The 20,990-nt window shown below is 42.3% G+C and overlaps 1 protein-coding gene across 5 annotated transcripts in view; it reads right to left on the bottom strand.

The window, feature by feature from the left end:
• The window catches only part of Nha1 (Na[+]/H[+] hydrogen antiporter 1), a 91,210-nt gene that overhangs the window by 23,124 nt on the left and 47,096 nt on the right, over positions 1-20,990 (bottom strand). For all 5 annotated transcript variants that reach the window (XM_069118803.1, XM_069118804.1, XM_069118801.1 and 2 more), the window contains 2 exons: positions 10,334-10,598; positions 4,166-4,366 (listed from right to left, as the gene is read on the bottom strand). In XM_069118803.1, coding sequence (XP_068974904.1) covers positions 4,166-4,366; positions 10,334-10,598 — 466 coding nt within the window. The remainder of the gene's footprint in view (positions 1-4,165; positions 4,367-10,333; positions 10,599-20,990) is intronic.

Raw genomic sequence — 20,990 nt, 5'->3', positions numbered from 1 at the left:
AATGGTTGTTGTACGTGGTATGCCAGGTAGGTTATACGGAGGATGGTACCGGAGGTTACGCAGGTTCCTAATCCTGAGAAACTGACCTATAAATCTTCGAGTACGCTTGTCGCGGTGTCTTGTACCCACTTGGCTTTACGATACGTTAATTGCCATTCGCTGCTATTTGGCTAAGGTAAGGGTTCTCGGACCTTTTGGCCTTTTAAGGGTACCGGGCACCTTTTGGCCACTCGTTACTTTACCTTCATTACTTCTTTAAAGAATTAACATTTTCTTAAACGTTCAACGTACCTTTCCGTTTTAGTACATTCAAACTAGTACATTCTTTTTAAACGTTAATATTCGAATTGGTTTGTACGATCGAGTAGATTTTCTGCTCCAATTTTTATTCAACGTTCTTTCTTCTTTTTCGTTACGAACGACGACGAAAGAATATTTAAGAATCGTGCAAGTTATACGAAAAATCGGTTCGAACAAAATACGAAAAGCTCTAATAGGTTAGGAGGTACGCGTGATTCTTTCATCTCAATGTTGTGCCAAACATCCTTTTACACCGTTACGAATTCTTCTTGTTCTCGTTCGACTCTTACTTGAAACATTTTTCCACCTAAGCATCGAAATACTATCGAAAATATCTCGTCTTATAGCTCTCAGCTCTATACGTATATCTGTATCTATATTTATTTATTTTACTTGCGAACATAGGACAAACAGTGTTACGTTTTTCAAATAAGAGAAGCGACGAAAAGAAGATCGAAGATTCCGTGAAATTGTTCCTCCTTCTTTCCTTTAGTAAAGATACTGAAACTCAACCGAGATCAAATACTATGATAATTCGGATGTAGTAGACGAATTTCCAAGCGAAACATCCTGAATTCCAAAGCCAGCTGCGTTCATAAGGCTGCTATAGTATATCTTAACGAAGTTGTTCTCGGCATCGTCAAATTTTACCAAATTTCTACGATCGAATTCGTACGATGGAAAACGACAGCGTTGTTCGCGAGAAACCAGGTCGTAAATCGGAAGCAACTGGTCGAGAATCCAGCTCTGTCCACCTCCCTCGACAAAGTATCCGAACGTAATAAAAAAGAGCCTGAGAACCGCGCTCTTTCCACCGTTAACGAACCTCCCATCCGCACAAAAATTTCAATACGAATCAAGCTCTCGAAACGATTCGGCTCTCCGGTTATCATACGTCGAAAGGACTCGGTTCTTATTGGCAAAAGTTGGAAATAGGAAGAAGAAAGGAGAAAAATCTTTCCGCAGCTTCTTTTGCCGTATAGAGATGGCTCGGGACGAGTATTCCTTGGCGAAACGTTGCCAAGGTTGCGAAAGGGACAAGAAGAAGGGGCAAGAAGGGGCAAGAAGGGGCAAGAAGAGGCAAGAAGAAGGGGCAAGAAGGGGCAAGAAGAGGCAAGAAGAGGCAAGAACGGGCAACATCGGTGAAACGCTGCCTGTTCGTCGATCGACCCAACGGCCCGCTTTTACGTTTCTCCTCTCGCGTTTTTAAATCATCTCCACCTCGGTTCTCTGAAATTCGCGGCGAACGAGCCACTTTGCCGAAGCCGGAAGCAAATTTCAACGACTCGTAGGAAATCGATCTGTCCCTTGTCTACTTCTCTTTCCACCGGTTCGTTCTTTCCTTTCTTTCTGGTTTTGGCTCGTGGCTGCGGGAAAGTTTGTTACCGTTGTTTGTTCAACTCCTAGGAGAAACAGGTCGCTTGGTTCGATAATTTTTGAATACCTTGTACGCGATATCGCTGTTGGTAGACATTTATACGCGATGAAAATCGCGCAGCCGATTTTCGGTTGTTGGCTGTTTACTAACAGGATTGAACTAATCTAAGCTAAAGATTTGCTTCGCAAGCAAATAAATGATCATCAAAAGCATGTTTACGATAGAAAAGTGGAACGAGCGACTAAAGCGGTCGAAATCAGTGGAAGAAACGGCACAGAATCGTCTAGGTTTCGCACTCAAAGTTAAATTAAATTCCTCAAAATTACGTGGCTGATATCACAGGCTCGTAGACGATACCCGTTATTTCCGAAAGATCTGCTTCGATCTTTCACCTCGAAGATCTAACAATCTCGCTGAACAGCAACGACCAACGGAGAGCGGAAGATATTACTAGCCAAACGGCAAACGGTAATAATTATCGGTAGGGGAAAGGTAATAAGCGGACGGTGCCTACTTCCGCCACGGAATTGATAATTTAGCCGCGCCGTGGCGGGCCAAGACGGATAACGTGCACATCGCGTCGGATCGTGCGTCCGCGTGAACAACCAGCGTATATTATACGTCGGAACGCGAGGCGAATAATAAATTCTGTCGGCTCCTTCTCGCTGGCTCAGCCCGGTATCTCGCGATATAAGCGATATAAGCGCGGCTGGTCCGCAGGGAATCGTCAACAACCGCGAATGTGCCACGTATCCGATGAAAAACGGCACCACCGAGCCACAACTGGCATTAACGAGCGTAAACGCGAGAACGCTTCGTGGCAAGGTCGACGATCTGCCGATGCGAGCAAGTTGGCTTAAAGATACTTGCTCGAAATAAAAGTTATCGTTTCTTAAAACGTCGATCATCGACCGTTAATATTTCGCCTACCGCGATATTGCTCGTTCCTTTTCAAGATCGTTACAGCGCATTTTTGTTCCCTGTTAAAAGGGTATTAATCGCGTATATCGAAAATATTCCGACGGTAAGTAAAAAAGAAGCGAATCTAATATCGCAACCGTACCGAGCAATTATTATCGCGAAACGATGATATTGGAAAGACGACGCCGCGCGAAATATTACGCCGATGTAGGAATATCGTTTTTCAAGCTTAACGCGTTAACAGCACAGCCAAAACTGCTGTTACGCGATGATCTCAGCCATCGATAACTTTCTAATCGATGGACAGATGGTACGTGTTATGAGTAACCTTCGTATAGATTCGTCGCATCGTCGTCCACTTTCGGTATTGTCAAAACCACGCGAGATCAAAGAGTCGGGAAATAAAGAATCGGCCCAGTTTTCCTCGAGCCCCGTGTCTCTGGACCGGTGTCTTTCGTTTGGAAAGAAAAGCGGCTCGGCTCGTTGATCCCGTTTCCGTGCAACCAGTTCGCAACGGTCTATCGCCAGCCGTATCCTATCGAGATGGTTCGCGAGGCTTGTTTCGAGCACGGCGTCGCCGTTAAACAGCGGAATCGAGGGCCGCGTGCCAAAGCATCGTCTTTTATTGCACAGGGATCGGGTCAAGCGTTACGGCATCGTGAATCATCCACGCGATTAGTCCACGATTCGTAGAATTTGTTGAACGAATGGAAAAGCGCGGCGAGGGCTCTTGGATAATTTACAGCGTCTTTATGGTATAGAATCCGTGTCTAACGAAATTGTTGTACAGTCTGGGTCGCGATCTAGCGATCCAGCGATCCAGCGATCCAGCGATCCAGCGATCCAGCGATCTAGCGAAATCGAAATCGAAATCAGGCGTTTCGATAAAGGCCAGTGTCGGTGTCGGGACCGTACGATCGGATCTTTCATTCGATATATCGTCTATATATCGTCTATATATCGTCTGCGTATACAGCGGGGACGATGTTTGTTTGTCAGACCTTCGGTACAATGGCCTTGTGTGCCGATCCTTTTAATCTACCACCTCGTTGTGTCGCGTTTGTTCGTTTTGATCCGTGTATTACCCGTTATAGCAGATCGTTCGCCGTAACTTTTGCCGATCACCGTGATACGTTTGCAGATACGGCAGAGACAAGCGGTCGCGCGCTGCCGCGCGACGTGCTCGAATTTCCTGCGAAACTCTAGAAAACTAGAGTGTGGCCGAACGTGTGTGGCGGTTGTACGAGTAGAAAAAGAAATGGTTCGGAACGATGGGTTTACGACGTGTTTGAATTTCATGAAAATCGAAGGGGCAGAGCCCCTCTTACGCGCCATCATCAAACTTTCATGCATACGTTGTACGCGTCGTATAAAACCGGCAATGTACCAGTACCTGCGTCCAAGTTACGGTATATTTGTCGCGAACGTATATTCAGAGAAGAGTGGATATACAGCGCGAATAGCGATCTGAAAGATACGGTAAACGCTAAAGATGATCCCACTGATCATCGACCGAGTAGTATTAGGATCGATGCAATGAAAGCGAGTAAAATTTAGCGTACTTACATCTCCCTTTTCCGGAACATATTTAGCCAGCCAACCCCATAGGACTCCAAATCCGAGACCTCCGAGAATGGCAATAGGACCCTGCAGGATCTGATACCAGAGCGCATCGTGGGAGAACATGATGCTCTTTATTATCCCATGGATCGCCACTGATGCTGCGTCATCGATTCCAGACACAGCGATGATCAAAGTTGGAATGCCCTGAAGGGAAACCAATAACGAAGATCGAATAAGTACCTCGATGCCAGTGATTATGGACTATTGATCGAGAAATAAATCGAGCAACGATTAAATTTAAATCTGTAAACGATTTTAGCGATTTGGTGAGACGCAGAAACAACGATTCATACAAATCAACGATTTACGTTGTAAAAGACGTTATAAATATATATATATATATATATATATATATATATTTCTTTTTCTTTTACAACGTAAATAACGTTTGAAAATAACAATAACTCTCAAGTGCAAAACAGCGAATCGTTGTTTCATAAGAAATCATATAATAAGAAGATGTCTAATAAATATAAAAGACTGTACGCGGCGTTCCTGGATGCGTCGTTTCAAGCGAATGTTCCTTTAGAATTATTCCTGGACGCTCGTGTTCCTCGATGTATCGTTCGAGAGTAACAGCCGACTATCGTTTGTTCTTCGGCTCTCTTATGCACGTTCGAGTAGACGCGGTCGCATCGATCAGCGACGAGCATCGCGCGTCGTGTTATCGATATCAGGGTAAAAGATATCGAATCGTAAATATTAAAATTACAGAAGTAAAATTGAAATTATATCCACGCCAGGAGATAGCGAAATAACGAAGAAAAGGATTATTAGCCATTCTGAAGGAGAAATTTTCTTACCGAGTTTGATGGCACGATGAACAGCATCCCGACAGAAATCGACGGTTTCCGTATTTTTCATCTCCTACCCCCATAACTTTCCTTATTTTCCAACGACGACTACGACATCCGCGACTCGCGGAAACCTCGTTATCGGCTGCAATCGCATTCCATCGCGGTAACTTCGAAAACCATTAAGGAACTTTAAGCCGGAACGTTCGAGGTCAATGAAAATAATCCGCCGTTTGATAGATAGAAGGGAAAGAGAAACGAAAGAGAATTAAGAGGAGGAAGAAGAATCTAACGAGATCACGCTCTCGCGATTCTTTCGAAGAGCCATATCTCGTATGGGATTTAAGTTTGACGATCGTTCTGGCGACTTCTTAAATCGCGTTGAGTTGCTCCGTCGACAAAGGGATTTCGATTCGTCAGCGATTTCTCCAAAGATTTGTTTCGTTGTACGTTCTCCTTTTGCGCGATCGTTTCGAAGGTTTGGTAGGAGGTTAGATTTGAAAAATCTTTCGTCGCGTTGTTTTTTTTCTCTTGTTCGACGGTGTGTATATAAACGTTTATCGCGTTCGCGCATTGCCGATCGAATGGTATCTCGGTGCAGCGCCGGCCCCAGGCTTTCTCGCAGCCCTATCGTGGACCGTTCACCCAGCGGAGATCCACTTTGTGGAAGAACAGTTTTTTAATTTCACTTGGTACTTGGAAAATTTGTTCAGCTGTTTGGTAAACGTGGATGGCCAGTCAAGTGGGGTCATTTTCGAATGGCCAGGCTCGGAACTATGGTCCTTCCAAATCGTATTTCAAGACGTTGATGATTGCGAATTTCCGAATCCGTGAATAAAACGGCTTTGAGTGTCGCAACCGATCCGCCATAATTTTCATTAAATTATTTAATTTTAGAGTGCTTCGTTTTAACGTATATTTTATATTTTACACTTAATACGATACGCTGTGAGTGGCGCGTATCGCGTAAAGTATAAAGTATAAAATCACCGGTACCGGTTGAGTACCAGTTAACGAGAAATCTAGAAAATCTGTTTAACATGCAACGAATAATGCACGAAATCGAATATTAATTTAATCAATTAGTTTGGCCCGAGTCTAGCCTTTTAAGCCTGTTATGTTCTCTTCTTAACTAACCCTATCTACTATCTACGATAAACCTTCGACTTAAATAAAAACTCAATGGCCTCTGATATTCTAAACGACGCTAAAATAGCATTTATACAATCGCGTACGCCAACTATGAAATATCCAACATGCGTCTTGCCTCGTCTCCGCGATTCTAAATTACCTCTATCTACGCCGTATCTTCCGTTAAAACGTTTGAAATTTATTTCCAGAGCGAAATACAGAAACACGATTATGCCCGGAAACACGATTACTTAAAAGTACAACGAACGTGTACGTAGCACGCGGGAAAGGGACGAGAGAACGAAGAAAGGGTTCCCTCTCTTTTCTTTGTCTCGACCTCCTCTTTTTGATTCCTCGGGAACCTTTTTGATCTCGCGGTTAATGCGAATTACTCGGCACATTCTCGACAAAGCGTTTAATTTCTTCTCGCTCGCGCGGCTGCTTCCATCGCAAGAGCGACGAATAAACAAAAAGTCTCGTCTAGATTTTTCGACTCATGAATATCACATTGCCAGGAATGGCCTTTGCACTCTTCAAACAGCTTCCACTCCATTTTCTAAACTGAATTATTTAAGTCCTCCCACTGTTTCTCCTATCTGCTTCTTTCTCTCTGTCTGTCTCTCTCTCTCTCTCTCTCTCTCTCTCTCTCTCTCCTCGTTTGCGCTCTTCTTCATCGTTCAGTTCGTTCTCGCTAATGTTTTTCACATTATCATTTTAAACACGACCGTATCGTTGCGACGCGTCAAATCTTCTGGACGTACCAACTTTTGTCCCTGGACTGTAAACTTCGCATCCGAGCTGTCTTTAATGATTCTGTTTGTTTGCTGTTCGGTGACGGCGATGGCGTTTCGTTGAATTTTTCTTCGTAATATGTACAATCTTGGGGAAAAATAATTCGATGACTTGTATATTTGTAAATGACGGATCTATAATTTTAGAAAATGTCTCTATATTGTGTCGCGTAAATTTTCAAATTGTAATTTTTTACAGTAGTAGTAGCGTATAATGTCTAAACACGCAAGAAATCGTTTCTCTTCCACAAAATATTACATCGTTATAAATGGAATTTTGACATAACAAATCGCCTTGCAATGATAAACCTTTCAATTAGTTCTGCATACGTTATTCGCATTTAGTGAAAATTTAATAATTTATCGTTTCATTCACTGCGTTAATCGCGCATTTTTTGTTAAATGTATTCTTCTGTTTCTAATCTTTACTTTCGCTTATAATTCAAACAGTTCCAGTATATATATATATATATATATATATATATCGATACGATAGAAAAGTCTCGTATTCTTCATAATTTTCTAATCGTAAATTATCAATTAGAGCTTTACTATAGATTCCTGATATTCGAAATGTCTGATTTCGTTTACGAAGTGTTTCGGACGCGTACGATGGTCCCGGGCAACGGTCATCTCGATTATTTTCAATGATAAAGCAATCTGAAGCGAAATTTGTGAAAGAGAAGTTGGAACGTGGGACAAGTAGTGACGGGGCGTTATGGTCAGACCCCTGCGGTACTGAATTAGTCATTCATGGGAATTGGTTGGCGCCCCTTCGTGATTCGACGAATACGTCGATTCGTCGATAAGAACGGTTACTGACAGGCTGTTCCGAAGGCAAAGATTACCGTCTGAATATCGATCACTCGGCCATCCGCAAACGATATCTTCGACAACCTTCGTAGCATCGTTCCAAGGATGCACGATCCGCGACAGAAATTGTCTTTCGTGATTATTCGGACGCGTTTCTTCGGCGGTTTTATATTAACGTCTCGAATAACTGGCTGAGTAACGAGCATGTATACGTAGTTACAGTTGGTCGAAACTCTTTTCGTATAAATTCTTTGAAAAATTGTACAAAATTACTAAGAAATTATTATAATTCAATGGTCAGCTTCGTTTTTCCAATCAGAAATAAATAATCAGATATAAAATTAGTTTCGGCATCGATGTGCATTTTATATATCTCTGTTTTAAGGTATTTGGGCTAGCCGGCAGAATTGCTTGCAACTCGAACGAATACGCCAAGCTAAATACGGATAAATTTCATTTTTGATTCGATTTGTTTACGAGTTAACGCGTATAAGTGGACTAGCATAGAATAAATTGTTAATCCAAGTTTGACGAAAGCAATCAGTTTCTTGTAATTTTGTCTGTTACGTATCGTGCAATAAGCATTTTATACCACGGTACTAAGTTTTCAATTTTCGTTGTTACCTTGGCGATACTAAGCTACTTTATTTTGCATACTTTTCTTCGATGCTAACAATTGTTACAGAAGTAGAACCGATAGGAAAACATAACCTATGTGGTAAATTCCATCGGTAAAGATCCGGCTAAATCCAGCCGCTAGTTTAATCTGCCGCAATTACGGAACGCTGTTGAACCTGTAATCCTATCTGATACGAGGTAAATAGAGATCCTTCGAATTTCAGACCATCCTGCTGCAATCTGCGCAAAAGTACCGCCGCAACGTTGATCTTTTTAATCTAATTAATTTAATAACGTCTTTGATCCCGCATCAGAAGCATTATAGGAGCAGATTAACTATCACAAGTGTTATATAAATATGTTCTATTTTAACACGTATTTACGCCTATGTTATTAATTGTATAACATTGACTTTTATTAATAAAATGATTCTTTATATGTAAGAATTTTGTTGCAGATTTTGATCGTTCGATCGTCCTTTTCGAACAACAAACAAGAAGAACGATCATTTTTGACGTTTCGATGGAAAAAGCCGAAAAGGTCGAAAAACGGGAAGGGATGTGATAAGGTGTAATTTCGTATTTTATTCTATTCCGCTGTATCGGGTCGTCCTCGAATCCCGCGTCGAAGAGGATCTCGACCATGGAGATTTCACGGCATCTAACGACCACTGTACAATTACTGGCCGGTGCTGTTTCTATCTATCTATGATGAATTTATCGTAATCGGCGATTCTAGGCGTATTCGATCCCCAGGAAACGTTTCTGCTCCTGGAAAGTCGACTCTCCGCGGTTTTCGAAGTTTAAGTAATCGAACGACACGCGAACAGATCACGATACTAAATAGACGTAGCTTGAACGCAGCCGACCGTTCTTCGACTCGCTTTTCGCCTTGGCGTTGAAGAGATACGCGCGTTTGCTGTTGCAAAGATCGTTTGATTATTAATTACACGCGAGGGCTCTCCAGCGACGATGACGAAATGTATTTATCAAACATTGTCCGTTACAAGAATATTGTAAACGATATCTGAGATTAAACAGGTCGAAACGTACAGAATAGGAGAAAAATTGTCGCGTTACTTGATGTTGTTACTCAGGGGACAATTTTTTATTAGAACGTTGGCTGCGCTACGGATGGGCTCGCACCAAACCAACAATCGTTCTGATAACTTTAGATAATTGCGAAAGACTGAAAGAAAATTAATATATCTAGAACGCAATTATGAAATTACAATGATAATGATAATGTCAAATAGTTGGAAAAAGAATTTGCGTTAATCGGAAGTACACCGTGTATAGATCAAACGTCTCTTCCTCGTTCTCTCTTACATTCGTCGCTTATATTCAACGATATTTTGCACAAATTGGTATTAACGTGGTTTTATAATCTCTCGAATAGCACGGATGCAACTACGCAAAGTCCTGCCAACCGTATGAAACGCGTTTTTCTTCCACGATTCGGGAAAATTCAATCTACCAAAGAAAATGTAGCTGCAATTTCGCTAGCACTAACTGTATGTCGCACGGAATCGCATGGGAAGCTAGCTACGTACATTCGAAATGTATTTCGAAAGAAACTTTCTCGGTTACTTTGAAACAAAGTAGAGTTGGTAGCATCGGTTCGCGAAAAGACTCGTTCGCTCGACCACCACCACCACCACCACACCACCACCACACCACCACCGAGCTGGTTGCGAATTTTTCCCGCGTCGCGTCCTAAAGAAATTTAATTAGCGTGGACGCGCATTCGGCAAGTTTACGACGCACGAGCGTTGCGATCGTATCGCGCTACCGACTAACGGATGCAACTTGGCGGGCATTATCTGTGAACACATCGCGTCTGGCCGACGCATCGTCCGCGACATGGAATTTTCGCTCATGTTGGAACGAAACTGCTTCGAAGTATACGGAAAGAACAGTATGGTTGCTGATAGAGATGGTAGAAAAAAAAATGATTTATCTCACCTTGGCAACTCCGTAACCTTTGGCACGTAACCTGAAGAGGCAAGGTACTACAACGGCCGGCGAAACAGCAGCTACTACGCTTCCAAGCAAGAAACCCCATATCCAGGGCAAATTAAGAAGATATTTCGTTAGTACAGCTACGACGAGTGCTTCGACCACCCATGGAATTAGACCGAGCTTCGGCACCGTAACTTTCAACCTCTTCAGGGCGTTTGGATCCAAGTCCAAACCGGCTCTCGTAAGGATAATAACTAGAGCGACCTTTCTGTAACAGAAAACACGAGGATTAGCGACTGATGTTTACCGTGAAATACGACGAATTCTTTTCCAAAGGAGTCTCGACGATGTCCTCAAGTTTTCGAAAAAGTCTTTCGTTTAATTAGCACGTTAGCCCTTACGACGTTACCTACTGGTTTATTAATTTACTAATTAAATTCGACCAGACCGTCGATCTCGTCTAAAGTAAAGCAACCTGACCTGAAACTTAGTCTCGTTTTCGCTCGTACGGTTTCGTATTAACAAACTTAACGAATAATACTTCTAAACGTTCGAGATAATCGGGGCCACTCGTTGTTAACGTTATCTGAATTCAGAGCGGTAACTTTAAGTAAAACTAATGTCGCGAAACTTTCGAGAAAACTCGACCGACGATGCGAGTTAAACGGGTTTCGCGCTTTAAAGTCGCGTATCCTCGACTTATTTAACCTCTTAACTACTTTCTAATCGTTTGCTCGCGAACCAACCAAGTTAGAGGAGCTGTTGCGCTTTTCAGCCAGGTCACTCGTGTTTCAGCTTCGAGAACGTATCCCTCGTGAATCTGTCTCGAAGCAGAGAGGGGCAGCTTATCGTTGGAGTTTGCGTCTCCGTTTGCATAGCGCGTCGAAAATTCGACGCGTTTTCTCGAGATTGCCGATGCCTCGCAGAGGCACTCGTTCAGCCAGACCGAAACGCCGCTTCCTTTTCTCCGTTCCTCTTTCGCCGAAGAAACTCGTAATAGGATAAGTTTTGGACGGTCCGACTCCGCGAACCGGTTTCGCAAACTCGCATCTTTAGCGTCGATGGCATCTTTAACTATCCGCCAGACTCGACTTCTCGTCGAGTACATTCTCCGGCTTTTCGAAATTCGAACGACCTTGCGTTCCCTGGGCCTCGTGCATTTTCATTTACATAGCGACGAGAACGAACGATGCATCGACTTTCCCATTTCGTTGGGAATTGGCGGACATAAGGCTTCGATAGTTTTAACGCGGTTATATTCTCTTTTCCATAGAGTTACAATTGTCCTTCGTAACGGACTCTTTGTAGGTACGTTTGTATCACGAAGTAGGGTTTCAACAGCGTTAGTTCGACAAAAGAAGCTACAGATTAAGTTTTATCGTGACGCGTACGTAAACGCTTGACATTTGATAGTCGTGTAACGCGAAATGTTAATCGTACGATAATTAAGATCAAACAGAAATTGTTCGATCGTCTACTGATCGTACGTTATCGCCGAAAGAAGTAGTTTTCAAATTTGAATAGGTTTTTCGTACTTGGTATTAGATAACCTGGTTGCAAGACGACGATACTACATCGGCAAAATGACAGAAAATGCTTAAATATTTTTAGTAGGTTCGATATCGGTTAGTAAAGTCACATATAGGAAAAGGTATAAGTAATGGAGAAGTAGAATGTAAAAATCGTAAAATCGTAAAATCGACCATTTAATTCGTCAACCATGGATTCGCAGGTGTGTCGAACGCCCGATAACAGTTGAAACTAGGATTTCAGCATCGTATGCCGTTAAGAGACGATGTTAAATAAACTCTTCGAATAAATATCACATCTCGTTGTTTCTATCGAATAAGCAAAGATTTCCTCCGTGTGTATCTTCTATTTAAAAAGATATTTTCTCGCTCAACAACAAGGATATACTACATACCAATGGTATAATCTTCTCAATAAGAGAAGCATGTTTCGATGCTTCTACTCGTAGCAAAAACTCGTTAGCCGGTTGTTGCCTTGCTACGTGCGTAGCACGTATGTACATGTATCGTGTTTTTCACGAATTATTTTACTCCGAATACCGAGTCCCGCTGGAAAACGTCCATTGCCGGCCTTCAGCCACGCGGTTATCTAAATATTTCAAAATTCCGACTCCTCGGGGGAAGCATATCCTTTTTCGAGAACCACGTTTCAACGACTCAAACACGCGCGGCACAATTCTATTCTTCTTGTTGTGCCAGGTCCGGCCAAGATGCCACAGAATGCAATTTGATTCGTGCGTTTGATCCTTAGCCTGTAGCCACGTTTTACGTAAACGACGATTACAATTAAAACTCTCTATATATCCTTGTTACGATCTGATCTTATCTCTTAGTATGTAATTGTATTAGTACGCTCTTCGTATTATTAATTCTTTCGTCCGTAATTACCGAAAAAGTTGTTATCCGAATTATAATCTTTTTCCTTCGTAAGCGCATAAAATTCAACTTGTAGAATATCGACTCGACTATCTAAATAACGATGGACGTTAATTTTTCCAAAAGTTGCACGTGCTCTTAGTAATTGCGAGAAAGTAAAGAGGCTCGTTGTTTCTACGGATAACCGACTTTATACAATTAGAATCCAAGCTGAATACGATCGATAGAACAACGTGTTAAATTGAACGCCATAGCGAACTAAAATGAATTTCGTTTCGATGTCGATCAAAGAGAAGGAGGTATAATCGGGTGAAGAATATAGGAATTTTCATAATCAGAGCTCGTCATAAATAGAGTTTAAATCAAAATTACTATCGCGTAAATAATGTCACAAAACTGTTACGTTCCTCGAACGTTTCCTACGATTAACTTTCTCGAGATACGTTTAAATATTCAGGGATTCGTGCGAAATCTCTCACGAGTTGGCAAAAAGTTAATTTTTTCAGTGACGTATCGATATCGAGAAGAGGTATGTACCTATTTTAGTTTGTAGAAATAAGAATCAAGATATTCGAAGAAAAAAGAAAACGTAATTAAATTAATTGGATTCGATTAAATACTCGTCGTATTTCTTTCTGTCGTTTCTTCTAAAGTACGATCAAAGTTTAATATCGAGCGCGGATTCGCGGTTGGAAAATTTCATTCTTCGATACGGATCGGATTAGATGTTACCGGGGGGAGGAGAGAAGCTGCGAAAGAAAAATTTCCATCGCCTAAAGGTGAAGCTTCTGAGAAAATTTATACTTTGCTATGCTATTTATATTTTTTATTATCACCGGCGCAATTAATCGAAAACATCGGCTCGACAAAAGCTTAATGAAAACTTTACCCTCTCTCTTGCTCTTTACTGCCTCGCCTCTTCTCCACCTGTCCCTTTCTCTCTAAGGAAAAGAAGATAACCGCGGTATATGAAAGCAAAGGAGCAAAAGAGGAGGAATAAGAGGAAGAAGAGTTGTTTGCGAGAGTACAATAGCACGTGGACAAAACGTTGCTTGGCAGCAACTATTACTTGGCGGGCATTCGTTGGCCAGTTCGTTGTTCCGCGGCCAAAATGTGTCGCGCGAAGAACACTTGACCTACATCTATGCCGGGCTACCGGTGAACCAGCGAAACGTGCTCTAATTTGAATTAATGGTTGGCTGTAATGCGCAGAAAACAACAACACCTACCACCAGCCAACCTTTACGCCCCAGTAGATCCAATCGTTCGTTGTTCGGTCGTGGTTGGCCCCGACCTCCTTTTTCCGGGACTAGACTTACAAATCTGTTCTCCGTGTGTTTCACCGATCATCTTCCTCTCGCTACTCGTCGCGTCGGTCCGAGCGCGTTATCGTCTTATCGAATTCCAAGCATCGGCTGCACCTAAGAGGCCCGCGTATCCTGTACGTTTCACTTTGATCGTTTGCTCGTGCACCGTGAAAAGACAGACGCGCGATGTAGCTCGGCGTACGCGTTATCGTATTTCGGACAACTTTGCCAATTTATCTCGATTAATTAGTTAGTTACTCCGCGTTTAAACGGTTTTACGTCGGAAAGTATTTTTTTAGACCAAAGCAACGATCTCGAAACGTACGATTGCGACGTACCATTTCGAACGAATAGTAATCGATAATGGAATGATCGAAGTCACAACGGCGGCCGCAATGGACTCTAAATTCGCTTTGGATAAGGTGTACGGAGAGCGTGGCAGGCGTTATCGATCGAAGCAAGTACGGGTCGCGTACCCTGCATGCATTCGTACGAATTGGCCTTAACGCCTCTAACCCAGAAACGCCAGGATTCCTGGCATGCCAGCGCGACCCTCGATAATCTCGATCCGCGCGATCGATGCCACCCACGTTTCCCGCGTCTGCGATCTGTTCATCCACAAGCTTGCGGACTTAGACCCTGGTCGTGCCACTTAATCGACGATTACGTTGAGTCGATTACACGTGCAAACCGCGTGCGTCCGCAATGACAGCGACTCTTTACTTTTATATCTATTTTTCTCTGCAGGTTATTGATTCGCGTTCGTTAGATGATCGAATAGTATTCCGTTTCGAAGGCCCGACATTTCCTTTCCAAGTCGCGTACGGAGAATTACTTGCTCCGGCTTTTTACGGACGATTAATGTTAAAACTGGCCGAGTTGAAATGGCAATAAAAATATAGGGCATTCTCTAAACGTTAATATTTTAATCGACTTAAAGATTCGACTTAAAGAGGAAACAATCGCTACGTGGTACGTGCAACCAGTCAACGTGTGTCTGTAATGCGCGTATACACGCGTGTCAGCGACGAAGCCGTCCTACTGTTACGTAACGTTACAAGCTTATTACCGTTTGTACAATGGCCGCGAACACCGTTCATCTGCTGCCTTCGGTAAATTATGACGGTCCAAGTTTTCGCGAATCGCGATTAATCGACGAGAGAGACGAGATTTCGTTGTTTGTCAGTTATTTGACGTAAGAAATTAAACGAGAATAAAAAATGAATCTCGCACGTTCTATAATCTTCGTGTTTGCAAATTTTCAAATGATCGTAGATGGACGAAGACGGATTTCTGCATTTTCAGGCTCTAAAACTTTCGAACGTTCAAACGCGATAACACACCTCTATTCTATAAAGCTAGAAAATGACAAGTTCGTGTTCGGTACTGGTGCGCTCGTAATTCAACAATTTTTCCAACTGGCATCGCAGCCAAGTGTATATTCGAGTTAAGTTTCCCTGTATAACTCACGCTACGTTTCCTATACCGAACTTGTAAATGATAATATACGTACGATTCGCGTGGTCGAACGCGGAAAAATATCTATTTACGTGTATTTAAGTCTTTTGCCACGGCTCGTAAATATTTGCGAATCGAAAGCACGCGAATCTAATACGCAATCCGTTATCAGATGAAAATACGAGAAATCTACGAGTGTCATAGACAATGGCATACGACGATGTCTTGAATCTCCTAGTATAATAATCACTTCGATAACGTAATCTTCCAGATTACCAACTTCTGTAACCATTGTTCGTACGCAGCCGATCTAATAAAAAAGGAAGGCATCGCCACTTTTCACTTTATCGCCAATATACAGCGATACGTTTACAAACCGAGTTGCAACAATAACATAACGTTAGGTCATCGCGATAAGACACATTTTTTTTACGGTAAAATACGAATAGATGCTTAACGCGAATATTTCTTTCTTCGGCCAACGTATCGATTTGTGAGAAGACGACTTTAAAGGGAAAGAAAATCTCGAAAACTATAGAATATACGTGGATTAAAATTACACCGCCATATGTTTTACGGCAAGTAAGCTTACGAGGAAACTTTCAATCTGAAAGTCGAACGTCGCTTTTGTGTCACGGATTTAGCAGTGACAAACCTTGCACGCTCTATCGATAGTTACGGATTTACGGCCCCTCTGGACGACCGCAGACTCGCGGAATCGACCATCGTGGAAGAGCCAAGAAGTCCGTTTAACGAGCATCTTCGACGCGTCATTAGGTCTCGGAGGATGAAAGGAATGCCGCCGGGATCGAAGGGAATGTAGAAGGACGTGATCTAGGATTTGGTAGTTCGACTTGTTTCGATCGTCTCGCTACGGACGCGCAAACGAGATCGGCGATTCTTCCGTTCGCAGAAACTTGCCACAATTTCTGTATTCTCCGTATTATATTGTATTTTTACCGTTATTTTAGCGAATTTTAAAACGCAAGAGATTAAGTCGGGTGTTGACGCGATGTCTCCCGTTACAGGAACCCTGGGAACCTGTAAACTGTAAAAAAGGTCGCTAAGGTAAAGGAGGAAAGGTGTATAAGCAAACGCAGCAACGGCACCAGCGAATCCAGCGTTTCGATTTATCGACTAGCGCGACGCGTCCACGACAATTCGAAATGCCTACCGGTCTGACACGAATTGCTGAAAATATTTAAGCGTTGCCAGATCTACCCACACTCATACATATATATATATATATATATATATATATAGCGTTGTTGAATCTCTTTTAATCGTTCTGTGCGAGCTTCGGTCATCGGTGTGGTAGCTGAAAAATTAAACAAACTGAATTATATGGTATCGGAAACGAACGAGTAAATGCGGGTACGTTCGAGTGAGAACGCGGGTTTGTATCCGAAAAATCGAGCTTTGCTGTTCGACAGTTCGGCACTCTCGATTCCACGAGATTCTCGACAATCCCTTACTAAAAAAAAAAAAAAAAAAAGAAAAACCGATAGCTCGAAGTACGTCAACTATCCTCCAACCTGGGCGTAAACATGCCAGGACAACTAGAATACCTTTGCAAACAACCATCCGAGGGAAAGAGTTGGCTCTCCGTGAATCAACGTTTTCGACAACGGAAACTTCGTACACGATGTTTTATTCCACCGTTTCGATTTATTTCCCTCCCTTTTTTTTACACCAACCGACTCTCCACGCGTGTTGTACCACGTGTTCCAAAGCACCCTTTATTAATATTCCCCCGAGAGGCTATCTGAAAACATCGTTCCACCGCAACACTCCATCGCACAGGTGAGATTCCTCTTTCTCTCTTTCTCTCTTCCCGTCGCGCGTATAGTAAACGAATCTCGATAAAATAACCGATCACTGATCGACGAAGCCTGCTGATTACCTACCACTCACTACCACCAACGTATCTTCGTTTATTCGTTTATGAGAGGAGGGAGGACTCGTAAAAGAGGAACACGACGAGACCATCCACGAATACCGAATCCACGAAGTAATACACGATGGAGCACAGCCACGAGTTATTCAATCGCGCATATACGTTTAACAAAATTAACGCTTGCGTTTGTTCAAATTCGTCTACTTTAAAGCGCACTCGTTTATTTTCATCGCATCGCTCGGATCCTAACGTTTAACGATTAGGTCAGTTTATACGAGTTGTTTATATCTTTTAATAAAGATGGGTGGCTCTCTAGCGTCGAGAAAAGAGAGAAAAAGACGAAGAAGATTGGAAATGGTTCGCTCGAGATAGAAAATGCGGCTTGTGAAACGAGCGACCAGCTAATGAGCTGCTGCGGTATCGGTTAGGCCGTGCAATTTCGAGGTCGGCCATTCCCCGACAGATTTACATCACGGGAACATTTGCGTAGACGTAATAGCTTGGGTCGGACGCGGTGCGGATACCTCGATGCAATATCGAAGCGCAACGCGATTCGGCTTCTGTATTGCTCCACGTTGCGAATCGAACCGCGAACGATTGTCTTTCGGCTTCTCTTGGGACTGTTAGATTCACGTTGAACGTCGTGATATACGAGTTTCAATTCTGACAGTTGCATGGTAATTTAACAGTGGAACGTAGAAGATCGTATAGTCTGTACGAGATAGTTGTTTTTGGCCGTTTTGCTTTAGATAACACGTTTGGAAACGCACGTAGATGGTGAATTAATTGCGCGCAGGAAAGCGTACGTAAAGAACTAAACCTTTACTGTTTTCTGTATTCAACGTAACAACATTGCCTTCTGTGTTGCAATGACTTTGAAAGTATCAGATCGATTATATTATCGCGAAATTAGTAAACAAATTAGTAAACAAACAACGGCTTAAAAGTATCGCACAATGTTGGAATATCTAGTGGCAATTATCGTTATCTTTCGCTTAAACTTTTTCCTCGTTTATACACGTATCTTGCAACATTGTTGAGAACATAACGATTAAAATAATCTTCGACCATCAAGGCGAAACAGAAGATTTTACTAAAAACTCTCCTAACTCTCCAGCGTCGATGTCCAACGAAATGTCGCTGTAAATCGTTGTAAAAGTCGTATTCGAATCTTCGAAAGAATTACGTTTATTACATACAACGATAGCTGTGAAATGTCGGATGTTGGCGAAACGTTCTACATTTACGAAACGTGACTCGTGTCGAACGAACTGGCCAAAGCGTTTGTCGTCTAATTCGACCGGAAGAAGGGGAAAATTGCCGCTCGGTTTCCACGCGATCGGGTGTTTTCGTCGATTTCATCACGGTCGATCGACCTTACAGCACGTCGAATACACCTTAGAAGCTCCGAAGCTGTCTTGCCGTGCTTGGACGAAACAAACCCGAGACGCGCGCCGCTACCTACGTAATATCATAAATATGTAAAAGTTGTTTCTACCAGTGCCTTCTTCTAAGATATTTTTCTGCCGATAGCATGCATGTGTGATTTTAACGTAAATTTGTCATACTATACTAAATAATATTCAAGAGTAACACCGAGACGATACGTATTTTTACGATACGTGTTTTTTCGTCGTTCTTTCGAGGACTACTCGAGGTTCTACGAGTATGTGGTATTAGACGTAAATCTAGCGTCGCGTGATCAACGCGGAAAAACGCACTACCTTTTGACGTGCTTGGACAAACATAGAGACAACGATCTTTTTCGACTTTGTCCATTCGTCTACCTGTGTCCCGTACAAGGTACGTACGTACGTGTAGGTTTTTCTACCTTTTGGCCCGGGCCATGTAGCTTAAAGGTTGTTAATTAAAAGAACTCGTAGACGACGAGTAACTAGACGCTCGATATAACAAAGTAGCTGTAATAACGGAAGACTCGCGAATATCGGAAGAGAAATTTTTGTAAGAAGAATAAACGCACGATTATGAAGCGGATTAACGAAAGAACGAGACAGAGTTCTCGATAGCCAAATTTTCTACGGCGTACGACCTGTACACGGCATTTGGTAAGGATAGTGTTGTATCCCTTTCTATAAGAATATCAAATTATAGCCAATGGCTTTTTCATCGGAAGCTTTAAGAATATCAAATTTCCACTCGAATGCTAAAAACATTTGCACTTTTGCCGCGAGCCACCCTTGCGCGCACTGAGCGTCGAAGTAACACGTCGAACGAATTACGTTTAATTCATCCATATGGGACCATCGACGTAATATGTACATTAACGCGGTCAATGTTCTCCCTTAAACTCGCTGTTAAACCCTTTCTATCCGTGCTTGCCTCTGTTGTTGTTACAAACGTGGCTCGAAGCTTTCGAAAAGAAATGATTTCGAGGAGCGACTTGTGACGAAGCCGACGAAGCCGACGAAGCCAACCAAGCCGACCAAGCCGACCAAGCCGACCAAGCCGACCAAGCCGACCAAGCCGACCAAGCCGACCAAGAGATAAAGAGACCCTCGAGTGTACGTGCATCGCTCGTAAGCGTGTATATACACGTTACATGCTACGTATGGATAAAGTAGCTGAATTTTAAAATGGATTAATACGCGTCAGTTAAACGGGGACAAGTGTTTCGCGGCACGTTGAACCAACTAATACATGCAACGTGTCCGCCCTGGTTCGGTAGATAGACACCAACTTTTGATACGAAAATTGCGACAATGTTCTAGTGGCTGCTCGACCCTGTTACTTATATCATCGACTCGACAACCGGATTTCCGTGGAGGAAATATCCTAAGATCAGAGTGCGCGATAATTAGGTAATTACGTGCTTCTATAGCGATGACCTTTGAACGAAATTTCGATCGTCCTACGTATACGAGTAGCATTCGTTGCTACGTGTGTATGATGTACAAAGTTATCGGTATTCTTCGTACGGCTTTTAAATAACGATTCGATCGATTGGTAAAATCATAGGTGAATTTGAGAATAGGAATTTTAAAGGAAACATTAATATATGTACGTATACTTTGAGATTACTTAATCAAAACATTGCAGAGTAATGCATTGGTAGAATAAGAAATGAAAGTATACAGAACAAAAGTTTACAATTACCTAGAACTTATTATTTTCATAGAAAACCGAACAACTAACAAGCGTAATAAAAAGATTATCTGTTGCTAATCCCTGATGATAAAAGAAGAGGTGCACCGATACATATGCAGGTGTATTAGACGCTTTTATTTCGATAAAGGAACTGTTGTAGACATTTTTCTAGTTTCTTGCTTCTTATCTTAGATACACGCGATTAAGGGTTCGGTTGACGTAAACATAAAAATAATTTTATACAACGTCGTAATAAGCGTCGTCGTAAGTCTAGCGTCAGAAGCGTAAACAAGTAAAATTTCGATATCTCGATCGATGCTAACTGTCGTTTTATTTCAGTTTATATCGATCGCGCGAATTTGAAAATAAATGCACGCTGTACATATTCGGAATACGCGTGATCGCGTCGAGTTATCGCAATATTGTCATTTTACGAAATATGTTATTCAGCCGTCTTTCCGGAGTACTTGCTTCGATACGACACGCTG

Source organism: Bombus flavifrons, chromosome 8 (genome assembly GCF_040668555.2).
Source record: "Bombus flavifrons isolate JBK064 chromosome 8, iyBomFlav1_principal, whole genome shotgun sequence".
Classification (NCBI taxonomy): Eukaryota; Metazoa; Arthropoda; class Insecta; order Hymenoptera; family Apidae; genus Bombus; species Bombus flavifrons.
Note: the sequence above shows the minus strand (reverse complement) of the source record. Positions and strands in the feature narration are given on the sequence as shown.